This window comes from Callionymus lyra, chromosome 7, assembly GCF_982586985.1.
Source record: "Callionymus lyra chromosome 7, fCalLyr1.hap1.1, whole genome shotgun sequence".
Taxonomy (NCBI): domain Eukaryota; kingdom Metazoa; phylum Chordata; class Actinopteri; order Syngnathiformes; family Callionymidae; genus Callionymus; species Callionymus lyra.
This window is the reverse complement of record NC_141824.1, coordinates 29,519,483-29,532,766: the sequence shown is the minus strand read 5'-3', so window position 1 is coordinate 29,532,766 and position 13,284 is coordinate 29,519,483. Positions and strand designations below refer to the sequence as shown.

Genomic DNA, 13,284 nt, shown 5'->3' with positions numbered 1-13,284 from the left:
GTGACTGAATACCAAAGTGAATGTAACTGTGAATCAATTGGGGCTTCTATTTGGTTTTACTCTTTATTGACAATCCTGATTGCTGTTTTAAAAAAAACTTCAACACCTCTTAGGCTTTACTTATCTAGAAAATAACCCTCAGAAACTGTTGGTTTGAACTCATATAAAGCAGCAGTAGTAGAAAAGTATACATTGTTTTTATCAATTACCGAAAACAAGAAAAACACTTAAATCTGCACATTACTTGTCCATTAACAATTAGGCACAGAAAAACTGTTTGATCTGAACAGATCTGAATGTGCTGTCTGCTCCTGAGTGTGTTTAAAGTATTCCATAATAATCATTGATGAACATCTGAAAACTAGTTTCGAAGATGTAGTTGTACATTTCTGCGTTAGAGCCAGTCCGATTCAATATTCACATCAAGTGATCAGTTCAGCTTAAAATCTCATCAATCATCGTCATGTTTTGTTTTTAATCATACTCAACTCATATGAAAGTGAAAAAATACTCAGATTTACACTTTTCTATGTATTTCCCCTTGTATTTACTGTGAAAGTAAATGGGATAGAGCTTGAAACTTCACCAGTTGACGTCACACATAACCATGCTCATTTTCTAACTCTTAAAATTAAACAAAATCCGAAAATTTTGTATATTTCCATGGAAACAAAACAGTACTATATAAAATATATTTTTCACCAATAAATGATCTGGAAGTAGGTGAAAAAACTAAATTCACCCGCACTCCAATCATAACAGCTTAACTGAAGCTTCCCAGCTGGTTGCCTCCAGAAATCCTTATCTATCTCTAAAGTGCATGGATGGTTTTATATCTTTCACATGCATGCTGAGCAACTGCAGACAGAAAATATCAACCTGAATACAAGAAAAGGTCAGTTTTTCATAACATGGATTTTTTTGGTAAAAGCCTCAAGTAAGGTACTAGTTATGTTATTTCCATTTTTATTTAACTCTCTCTTTGAGCTGAACAATATTTGAAAAAATGGACAATGGAATCCAACCACGCTCATAACATTTGATAATTGTAATATTTTTACGTTTCATTGTCTGCATGCACTGACATACAAGGAAAAATATTTTGGGGGTCTACTCTGAAATGTAGTCACCAATCTTTTTTAACCAAGAGCAATAATAAAGTGTACGGAACTGTTGATTTGACTTAATAACACAAGTGTATGTGAGTGATGGAAGTGTTTAATGAATTACTGGATGATTCAAATGTTTTCCATCACATCTTCAAATGAGCTGGCTCTTGAACTCAAGAAAAAGTCTTTGTACCGACACCTGAAGGGAAAGGTTGTGAAGGTTCACTGATAAAAAGGAGACAGAAGAGCCAAAGTCCACAGACACAGATTAATATTGAATATTTCTGAGATGTGAAGCTGATGAATAACTTCACCACGAGATCATATCAGTGTTCAGATTTGACTGCAATTTTAGATACAAGTATTGATTTTTCTCTGTGTTATCAATCCGTCAGAGGCAGGTGCAAGTGAGTTTGCATTTGACGAGTAAATTAAGAGTTGTGCTTTTTTTTTACAGTTCGCTTTAAGATACTGGGCAACCATCACCTTCAAATTCGTGGTATAAAGAAGACTGATGAAGGCTTCTACACCTGCGAGGGCCGCCTCATGACCCGTGGCGAGATTGATCTGCGAATGATCAAGGTTGTTGTAAACGGTCAGTTTCCAGTCTGCATTTCCTCCTCCTTGTGAGATTTTTGTTTGTATGGCAGGATTTCTACCACACTTTAATGGGCTATAGATCCATAGAGTTGATAACGCTGGCATCCCTTTGAAAACTGTTGCCCAGAGCAAATATCAATCAGATGCTCAATGCTAATGAAGTCTTTTTTGTGCTGTTTTGATTCTGAGCTCATGAGTGCCCAAAAATGAGACTCAGCATTTGGCCCTGCTTCAATTTATGATTTCCCGTCTACTGGGTATACCATCTGTAATTTATTTCCCTTTTCTAATAATACTTTATTTGCCTTCTTCATCTTAGTACTCCCCACCATCAGGATATGGCAGACAGAAGTGAATGCCACAGCAGATGTTGGGCAGCCTGCCATGTTGACATGTGCTGTTGATGGGTACCCCGAACCTATGGTGACCTGGACAAGGTGGGACCTGTATATTCTGACTGAATAATTACTTTTCAAGCAAACTGCACAACAGCATAATAAAGAGAGCAAACATATTAAAGTATCTGAATTATATAAATGACATGTGAAATCATATACATTTCAACATGGTTGACTTTAAAGGGCAACTAATGTCAAACTGCAACTCTCCTTACTCAATGTTAAAGTCTTCTGATGAGTACAATAGAGGTCCAAGAATCATTTAAGAAATACTCTAATTAACACAGTTGCCCTTTAAAAAAAACCAACCAATTAATTGTTAAGCTTGATTCGGTCAACGCCCTTGCAAAAAGTACATATTTTGGGGAAATTGAGGTTAAAAGATGCAGAGAAGTGAATTAGATGCGTTGGGTTATTCTCTCACTGGTTTATTTAGTGTAAAATGATGCTTAATCACCCGATATCAAAAGTGCATGCAAACCGTGAAACCTGAGCGCCGCTGTCTTCAAAAGCAACATTGTTCTTGTCCTAGTGAATAGAGTAATTGATAGCCTTGTGCTTTGTCAAACTGTCCCTGTTGCTCCAGTTTCCTGAACAGCTTTGGTCTGCAATGAAAACTTCAAGTAAAGTCCTACACAGATAGATGTAAGAGAATACACATCTAAAAGGACTACTTTTGTATTTGTAAGAAAGAACACAAAACAAGTAGAATCTGATTAGTCTCTCTTCTATTATTCTCTTCATTACATATCATTGCTGAAGATTTAGGTCCAAGCTATTACAAATCGCTTGTAATCCTAATTAGATTCAATTTTAAGGATACAATGTCTCTATCTATTTTCCATATGCAGGAACCAGGTTGTTCTCGAAGCAGGAGAGAAGTACAGCTTTAACGATGACGGCTCAGAAATGTCAATCATGGACGTCACCAAGCTTGATGAAGGAGAATACACCTGCATCGCCAAGAACAAGGCGGGGGAAAGTGACAAGGAACTCAGTCTCAGAGTCTTTGGTGAGGCAGCATCCTTTTAAATGTTCAATCAAGAAACATATGTGGCTAGAATGTTTTCCAAATGAAGAAAACCAGATGAGAGAAAAAGACCGCAGGTTGAGTTTTTCTTCATTGTGGGGTGTAGTTGATTCATTTAAGGAAGAAGCTTAAAGATTTAAAGAGCCAGCCAAGTGAGACAAGCTCAACAGAAATCTTTGAAGTCGTTTTCTTCCCTCTTTCATTCTCAGGCTCGGTTTTTTGATGTAGACTTAATTGGTATCACACCGTCAATCCTGTTGGTTCTCTGCAGCTGTATCAGATCTGGTGTTGAGGTTTGTCAGGGAAGTTTGAAGAAATTTTGGCTCAGGTTTACCTCGGTGAAACAATGGATGAAACAATGCAATTTGTTTAAATTAAAATGACTGTAGTCTTTAATAAAGTCAAAATGACGATAAATAATTTCAGTGCTGAGACTTGATGTAAGGTTTAGAAACATTTGACAAATACAAATACAAGAAGCAGATGGAAGACTCAGAGGTACTCACATTCTCAATGGAAGTGAGAATAACAAAGAGACAGCTTATGTGGGAAAACTGTAGAGTTAGATTAATAATGTTGGAAATGAAGATACCAAATAAAATAATAGTATGTAAGTAAGTAAGTAAGTAATGGTTATTTCTAAAGTGCCTTTCAACGAAAACCGATGAGGTTTATAGAAATGTTAATGTGTACAGGAGGAGATTAGTTTTCATCAAGATTAAGATGGAGGAGGCCAACTTGTTCAGGCAAGAAAAGCTATTATTTTCTCAGCTAGTATTGTTTGAGGAACATGTGGGGGGAAATCATACAGCTTGAAACATATGTAGTAAGGCTTTTCATTTTGCATTGAAGTGTCTTGATTTACTCGAGCAGCCAGCAGACTGTTTATCCAAGTGTGGAAGGACAGAATAAGAAGATGCTCTACGAGAACTAATGACTTTTTGTAACCATTCGTACACACAAGAGCCACAAATTCTATTAGTAAAGACTCGGATTAGTGGCTATACGGTTGCAACAGATCAAACAAATATGGTTTTCCTCCACAGTGTTTGTGAAAGCTTATTTTACTTAAATATCTCACACCCACAAAGTCTAAAGCTGTTGAGCTACTTTCTCCCTTTGAACTGAGCCCAAATCCACTATGTTTTTTTATTTATTTTTTACTTTCCATATTTTAAAACCTTCGAGCTGTCTTGACTTTGTCTTTGTGATGTGTTTCACAGCCAAACCTAAAATTACATTCATTGTAAACACAAGCACTTCAGAGATGGCGGAGCAAGTCACGCTGACTTGCGAGGCTTCAGGAGATCCTACTCCCACAATCAGCTGGAGCTACGGTGGACGGGCCTTTATCGAAGGAGACCAGGTGAAATACAATCTGGAGATCGTTGTTTGAAAATGATATGCTAGTGCATTAGAGGAGCAGCAATTATATGTCCAAAAAACACAATATAAAAAATGTGAATAAAGAAACGGTTTCGACTTTCAATAATTATTAATGTGCCGTTGCTCAGAGGGAATCAGAATGTATTTCTCTGCTGATTTTATTTATAGATTCTGTATTGTGACAGTCTTTCTGCTACACCTTGCTTTTATTTGTCTCTCCAGATGCTCAATCAAGTGTTTACACAGCAAATCATTACCATTACTGTGCTCATGATGGTGATTAAAAGAGTTTTTTTTCATGCAAAGAAATAGAGCTGCACAATACTAGCTAGCTCATATGTCATTTTTGTCTTGACTGCATTGGAATAGGACCCACGAGACTCTGGTCTAGCTCTCTTGTTTGTGAGTTACAGTTTGCATGCTTGTGTTAGAAACATGTTTAATTATTTATGTTTGCCATTACATTCTTTACCTCACTGAAGCTCTTTATTTTTAATTAACTTTGCCTTGAAAGCGTTGCAGCCATATTAACACAAGAGCTCCACAAATGTCAAGGCACATTTGTAGAATTCAACAACTCAAACGAGTTTATCAGGAGAGCTAAGGTTTGCTCTCTGTCTCGAAAATGCAGGCACCCTCATATAACACTCAGGGTTGCAATGTTATTACCATTTTGAATACCAAGTTACTTGACTTACTTACCACAGCATAAACCAAGTTTGATAAATTTATTAAAAGGCTGGATCGTTTACAATTTTTATTTTTTCCGACACTCACCCTTGCTTCAACCCCTGATGCAGTTTCCAGCTTGCTGGTGCTAAAGTGCTGCAGGGAGATTGGCTGTCCACAGAGAGTGTGTCTTTTAGATTTATAATGCTTCCCTTAAAACAAATTCCCTGCGACCCTTCATGCAAATTATTTATTAATGTCATATCAAATAACACAATTCAAATCATAATAATTTACAAAACATATAGTGCAATGCATATGCCTATCATTAATGAAGGCTAACAAAAGGTATAATTAAAATGTAAAGCAGTAAACTTTTTGGCTGCATATCTGAAGATGTCTCTGCAGCGACTGCTTAAAGTAAAGATGAGAAAGAGACTATTATGAGTTTGTATCACCACACAAAGACATGATGCTGTTTGATACTTGTTGAAAATAACATTATCACAGTCCTTAAAAAATAGAGTCTGTATTAAGAAAACAACACATTCACCAGATGCAGTATTGTGCAGCTCTGAAAGTTACATACTTGCTTTGTGCTACTGTGGGATTCCCAACAATATCCCAATTTTAAATCCCATCAAAAGCGCTGAATACCGCACTGGTATTCCCACATATTCCCTGTCCACATGGTCTTCAAAGTTCTTCTGGTCATTGTGTCGGAGCACTCTGAGCAAGGGACTCTTCATGGATGTTCATTAATAGTATATGAAGGAATTCCGGAACAAGTCCATTACATGCCCTACATTTTCTTCCTACAGGCACCTCTTAACAGGATCTACCAGGTATGAAATCAATGTGGCACATAGATTTGCTGGAGTATTGGGAGAAAGTATGCCACTTGCACTGACAAAGGATTCGAATTTTAGTGATTTGTTATAAAACCCCTGTGGCATGATTTCATCAAAGTTCACCAAAACCATCCGTCTGCTGCATGTGTGGCATGCTCACTGATCTTTTGACAAGTGATGCAAAGAGCTTATCACAACAGATCAGATGACAGTTTGCTTTTTAACATAGGAAAAAGAAACAATGTTTCTAGAGCTTTCTAAAGTCTGCATCCCAGCATGAGGTTGTCGGGTTTCTCAATCATCTTCTCTGTCGTCTTCAGAATCATCAAACATTTTTCCTCTGTCCACATTCGGACAAGTGATGCTCTTCCCAAAGCCTGCTCATATATTATCACACACTCCTTTGAAGTAGACACTGTTTGTCTAAAACTTTAAAATCACCAATCGTAAAAGAAAAGGTTTTAAGTCAAACATTTGTGTTGTTTGTTTGAGTGTGTGATAATGCCATCAGATTTTGAATGGAACATTACTTTGAGTGCAAAACAAACTTCCGTCATAAGAAGCACACCATTTATTTTATCCTCTCTGAAAGATCATACACAGCCAACAGCACTGAGGCACACTCACACAGCCAGGAGCTCTGGCTTACACCTCTACATCATCTACTATTGGAAATGTCACATCATAGGTGGACCAGCATGAGGAAGAGAGGAGAGGAAAAATACGCTTGAGCGCTTCCTTACAAGAATGTCAAAAAACACACTTTTCAAAAAGGCCATATTGTGATTGATTCTCTAGGGTGTGAGAATTAACTACACACAGCCATTTTGTGATTAACCGAAATTAGTCATCTACACCCATTTTGTGCCACTCCGCTGACAGACACCACTGCCTCCTGTCAAAGGACACATCTGCTCTATGGTAACAGTTTGTTTTGCACCTGAATCTCCAAAAAGCTCTCTTCTGGAGTCACATCTGTTTTCATTGAAATGTTAAGCAGTCTGATTGCTGTTGATTTGCAGTTAGTGTGCCTTTATTTCTTTTTTAATTATCAGTGGTTTAATGTTGAGTTGTGTCGACGAGAACGGCTGCTAATTGTTTTTTCAACTCCATCTTCTGTTCATCTTGTGTCCCTTTGTCTGATCTGTCTCATCGTTATCATCATGACAGCTGTTTCATCTCGGATGTCCAATGAAACAACACACTCGGGGTGATAGAATTAATTTTTGAAGCTATGTTACAAATTGGGTTGAAGCATGTCTATTTATTCAAATGGTCACTTTGACCTGTGACTGGAAAGTTTGTTGTTGTCAGAGAAATGATGCAGCAGGTGATTCTAGTGTGATTCTCCCACGTAGTAATTTTGGCTCTTTTATTGCACAGTGAGTGAAATTGAAGTCAATATTATTATTACTATTATTTTTAAACCACATTTTCAGGAAGAACATCTGTATAGGCGATGATAAGTGTAAAAGTAAAGTTTAAGCTGAACAAAACATGACCAAAATAATGTCATGTTTTATACTATTACTTTTAACAATTGGACTGTAACCAATACACAAATTCAGCTCTCAGACACTGCAGACAAACATTGTAACAAAGGCAACAAGACAGTTATACAAGGTGTACCAAAATGTTTTGTATCAAATAAGTACTATGTGATCAGAATAAACAATATTTAATAGGATTGAATTAGGGCACACATTTTTTTCTCAAAAATGTCAGTTAAATTGCAACTTTAAAAAGAGCCCTGCTGTAATAAATGTTTGTTTTTTTTTAAAGTTTTTTCCTCTTAAAAAGAGCAAACTTATTACAGAACAAAACCTACCATGACTATTTATTCACATCAGATGATATAACATTATAATAGTGTCAGTAATTTTAGTTGGTACAATAAGTTAGTTGCTTTCCAACTTTAGGTAGTTTAGGAAACCACTACTGCTGCTATTTCAAAAATGCTCAGTCAGAGGTTATACCCTGTATATCAAAAACAAGTCATGACAAGACTATGGTGATCATAAGATAGATTAAGAGCTTGGTACAAAGAGAACGAGCTGCTTGTTTTGGCAGAAGAAGTCAGGCCAGAAGAGTCATGTGGAGAGAGTAGGACGGCCAGACTGGCTAGAGATGGTGAGCTGCAATGATCAGATTGTTTTGGTTGGAAGACAGATCTGACATATTTTATATACTGTAAGTGTAGAAGATTGTTTTATTTAGGGCTGTTTTTGTTCAGAAAACTGGTGATGGCAAAAGAGAAGATGGATGGAATTAGTTTTCAAGCAGATCATTTTATTACATATCTCTGTGTTTTAAGGGAAACTAAAGTGTGACTCTTTATAGAAGACACATTTCATCTCAAAAGCTTCATTAATTCACAAAAAAGAAAATGTATACATGCCAGCATTTGCTATACTAAATGGTTTCAAATCAGAAATGACTATTTATAAAAAGAAGCAAATAATGAATTGCTAATAGAAAAAAGGAAATGTGGCAGTATCAGCATGCACACATAGACACTGAATACTCTCCTATGCTCTCATGCTGCGCGATAAAGGAGCTTTTCTTTTATTCCACATACAAATGCTGATTTAAAGCAGCATGCTTGCTAGCTCGAACGTGAAGTTTAATGATTTCATCTTCTAAACACGTTCAGACATTTCTTCAGCCATAGAGTGGATTCATAAAATATGAATACTGTTCAGGTTCAGCCAGGACTCACCCAGGGTTTTAACCCAGCATTTTTTTTGTTGATCTTGCTGCTTCTGGTGTTAATAGCTTTTTTACATTGACGATTATAACTCCCACAGAAAACTGACAATTCTCTTTGGACTTAAAAAACAGAGCAAAAACTAATGAGCCACGTGTTGTTGTCAGGCTTTTGTTGTGAAGCTCTGCTTAGCGAAGTGATTGTTATGTAGCAAATTGTGTTTTGCAGGTTTGCATCTGCTGCTTTTCATTGTCCCTTTGTTTTAATCAAACACCTGCCACCGATGTGACAGTGATACTTGGCACCGAATGCAGAGGCAGCGATAAAGAGAAGTGCTGGGTTGGCATGGTTTAATTCCAGATTGTTGTGCTGCCTGTTGAATCTGAACCACAACTATTTCACCACAGTGATGGGAGTGGTAAAAGCTGTCTGCAATTATGCGGGCAGTTCAATGTGTTTTACGATAGGGTGGGGACTTGAGTACGATTAACTTGTTTGTTATAGTCATTCATGACAGTTGCTCACATTGTCTTGATGAAGTCCCCTTTTAAGAATTAAAGAAGAAAAACATAGCTTAGACACTTGTATTACAGTTGGTGTAGGCCCAGAACCAACGACCATGGAGCTGGTTAAATCTGCATGTGTTCTTTGTTTTGTCCATGTGAATTTTTCCCTTTATTTCCTCGTAGTAATGACCATAGACCAACCTTTTTTTTCTAAACGCTGATGTCCACAGTTTTTACACAAGTTTTTACAAAAGGTCTACTTTTCACTATGAACGGCCATTCCAAAACGTAGAAAATATGGTCTTAGATGCACAACATTTGAGAATAACATACAAAAGAGAAGCCAAACAAAAATGTGTTGAGAGAATCCTTTTATTCTCTCAAACAAGCATTTTCTTTTTAACAATAAAAAAACTCAATAACACCGTTCCTGTTACTCCACTATGGTGTCAACCAGTAAATACAGCCTAACTGAGCTAATAAACTCCTCACCAATGCCTCTAATGTAGTTACAATTTTGTTGCAATGTTTGTGTTACTGTTCTTTATATATGTGGCACAAACTTCTTTAATATACGTGCGCCATTACTTCTCAGTTTTATGAATATTGTACAGTACATTTCTGGCTGGGGTTTTGTGTTGAGCAGAATGATCAGAAAGTGTATTTGCTGGACAATCTTCTTGAATAGAAAATAAAAAAATCATGTATGCACTTAGATTGATAGTATGCTTAATTGTGTGAGTAATAATAAGCCACTTTCATCCGAACACAGTATGTCTTCAAATGTCTTATTAATGGTTTTGCAGGATTTTTTGTGTCACGTTGTAGAGCTGGCTGTTTTATATCCTAAAAAACTCAAGCTATGATTAAATGACTGTGGTAGGATTTCTTTCAGATGCCACTTAGAAAGGCTTCATATAATGATTGCAGGAGGTTGGTGTCATGGCATTTTCTTGCTGTTGCACCGGATGAAACGGCTGTTGATCATGTGTTTTGTTTGACTATGTGGGCCCTCATGCCATCACACCTCACTCTTGCTTAACTTTCTCTCGTAGTGTCATCACATTTTCAGAGCATGCCCTGTAAAAAAAAGCTTCAAGTCATGTTGAGCCGCTCGCTGTCATTGTGATTTAAACCAGCATTGCATGCTGCCTGGTGCCTTTCCAAAAACTTTTTAATCAATCATGATGGAACCTCTCTCTTGACTAAAGAAGTAGTTATCTTAACCTCAACTGTTAACTGTTTGTCATTACCACAATGGTTCTACAGATCCATTATACTGTAGTATGCAACAATAAGAATGTACATGAATGTTTTTTGTTTTAGGTGGCAAACAACATTCTGTAATTCTTCATTGCATTAATTTGAGCTTCTAGCTGGATTGACTTTAGATGTGTGATAGTGAGTTACGTAATGTTCACACACACTCTTGGAGATCCTCAGACCAGATATTAAATTAGGAAACAATTGGCAACTTTTAGGTTTTGTCAAGAGAACAAAGTGCGAATTGTGATTCTTGCACTCTCCTGTCTCTTCTTGATAAGTGTGATTGTCTAAGGATTGCTTTGCCTTTTGTGTGTTTTGTTCTCCACAGGCATCATGGACTCGTCCTGAACAATATAAGGTATAATAAATGCATGACTGTTCTATTCATCTTTGACGTGAGCAGAGGCTAGAGAGCTCCTACGTTCTTCATCTATTAAAAATACGGCAGAAACTGAAGGATGTGCACTTCATTTAATCGATGTACTTTTCGATAAATATTACACCATGTCCATGTTTAAAAAATGATTCAATCTTTCAATGTCAGTGAATGTCTGTGAATCAAGATTTTTATATTTTACACCTGGCACAGAATGCCTTTATCATTTAATTCATGTATCCTCCTTTAATCTTAGCTCCTAATGTTTAACTTTCAGATAAAGTAGAGGTTAATAATCCAAACACCTGTCGGTCAAAAAACCTGTCTTTGTTCCTTCGTTTTATTAATTCTGGAGTCCATGAGAAAACACATCACATGTAAATGAAAAGCCAAAGGCTCATGGTGTAAGATTTATGAAGCAAAAGAAGCATCTAGACTGAAAGCACTGATGCAATAGTCAGGCCACCAAATGTAAACCATCCAACGTTCCATCCATACAACTGCACTGGGAGATTCATTCCCTGGGTTTATTTAAATTTAAATGGTGTTCTTTTGTTTTTCAAGATAAATGACATCTTCCAATATCTGGACATATGTCAACATTGCTACTTTCATTTCTTTTGTTCATGGGTTTATGTGCGTAAATCACCATGACAGAATAATTTTGCTGTAGTGGGAAGGTCCAACTGCAGAAAGGTTGGGGGGGGTTACTGTTATTGGTAAGACAATTTCATCTGTGCTAAATTAATGCTGTGGGTGCAGACAAGAGGGTTTGTGAAAGTTAGAAGTCAAAACTTGTTTGGGTTGAAGTGAAAAAAAGGTTTGAATAACATTTTTCTAGATTGTAGAATTATATTTTTCACCATATGGTTCTGTGTGTAGTAGCAGTTACTGATTGGGCATTCACAAAACAGGACTGAGTAAGAAGTAACCCGGTGGTAAAAGTGCAAAATCAATGATGGCAATTTTGGAAATGATGCAGAAAACAGGCTGATGGTCTGTGTGTAATGGCCAATTGGCTATGGCGTTCCTGTAGGTAAATCACTTGGAGTTTAATTTAAATTGATTGCAGAAAACTACTCCTATGAAACAGCCTCATTTAATGTTGCTTTTGTTTCCATTACTTATGAAGGAAAATCTGCCTCTATTTAAAAACCATTAGCACTATAAATAAATATCTATCCAGCCTTTGAGGGAAGAATAGACTTACATTTCCTGAAATAGCGGCTTATTAATTTAGACGTCAATGCAGGCTCACAGTTGAAATATGGTGTGTCATGCCTATTCACACCACTTCAGTAGACTCATCTGTGATTGTACTTCAGCAACATGTCACTGAGGATGTAAGACAGTCTCCTAAACACAAAGGCTCCAACTAAACATGCTGTCCAATGATCTTGAAGAGCACATATTTGTCAGCATAACATTTTTTTTTGCGAGGGATTCATTAAACATGTCCTGAGAGATTTTGGAGCTAGTGATCATGTGTCCCAGCAGTGTCGCTCCTCAGCAAGTACAAGTTAATCTGTCAGAGCTATGCTGGCATTTGGATCTGATTAATTGCAGAACCTCTGGGTGTTTCCTCTTTTGTTTCAACACTCACAAAAATATATCTTTGTCATCGTTTCTGCGTCGTGCCAGTAATTTTGCAACCTTTTTTTCACACTAAAAAAAAACAACAATTTGTTTCCCCCCGTGTGGTAGCTTATTGATTACTCCTACTGCTACTGTGCTAATAAATGCTCAAAGGGCAACTAATATATTGATTTGAATGTCTGTTAAATTGATCTTGGAACTCTATTGTACTCATCAGTATGTGCTTAATTGCACAAAACTCTCTTTAAATTGAAATATTTACATTAATAAATGTGCATGAGCCCTCCACATTGAAAACATAAGCTGTAATCATACTTGCTTTTAAAATTCAAATCATATATTTTGAAACAGAGAATCTCACCCTTTTAATGAAACTTGTGTCATTGGATTTTATTAACGTGGTCTAAATTTATATATATATTTTTTTGCAATGCAACCTTTATAGACATGCAGAATCGAACTACTGTCACCAAGCTAACATCTCTTTGAAGAGATAAATATCTTACTCTAGAAGAAAATAATCCTGCTGTCTGTTACCAGTAAATGGTCAATATCTCCTTTTCAAATGGGATTTTTGGTTATGCTGCGCGACATGTTGCTTAGATCTGGTCAAGAGAGACGGTCACAGAAGGGTGAGGGAGACTTCCTTGCTTGTTGCGGGTCAAACCAAAGGGTATTGTGTGTTATGTAAGTGGCCCCCTGGCCCTGTTAACTGATATGCATAATGAGTACCCCCAGACAAGCTTTGTCTTTTGAATTTCAATAGAGACCAACGAGAGAGTGGCTTAGT

General features: G+C 36.8%; 1 protein-coding gene across 4 annotated transcripts in view; it reads left to right on the top strand.

The window, feature by feature from the left end:
• Window positions 1-13,284, top strand: part of ncam1b (neural cell adhesion molecule 1b) — a 66,622-nt gene that overhangs the window by 35,767 nt on the left and 17,571 nt on the right. For 2 of the 4 annotated variants that reach the window (XM_087794810.1, XM_087794808.1), the window contains exons 5-10: window positions 1,567-1,704; window positions 2,029-2,146; window positions 2,959-3,119; window positions 4,361-4,503; window positions 6,014-6,037; window positions 10,851-10,880. In XM_087794810.1, coding sequence (XP_087650936.1) covers window positions 1,567-1,704; window positions 2,029-2,146; window positions 2,959-3,119; window positions 4,361-4,503; window positions 6,014-6,037; window positions 10,851-10,880 — 614 coding nt within the window. The remainder of the gene's footprint in view (window positions 1-1,566; window positions 1,705-2,028; window positions 2,147-2,958; window positions 3,120-4,360; window positions 4,504-6,013; window positions 6,038-10,850; window positions 10,881-13,284) is intronic. The other 2 variants (XM_087794812.1, XM_087794811.1) reach the window with 1 other exon arrangement.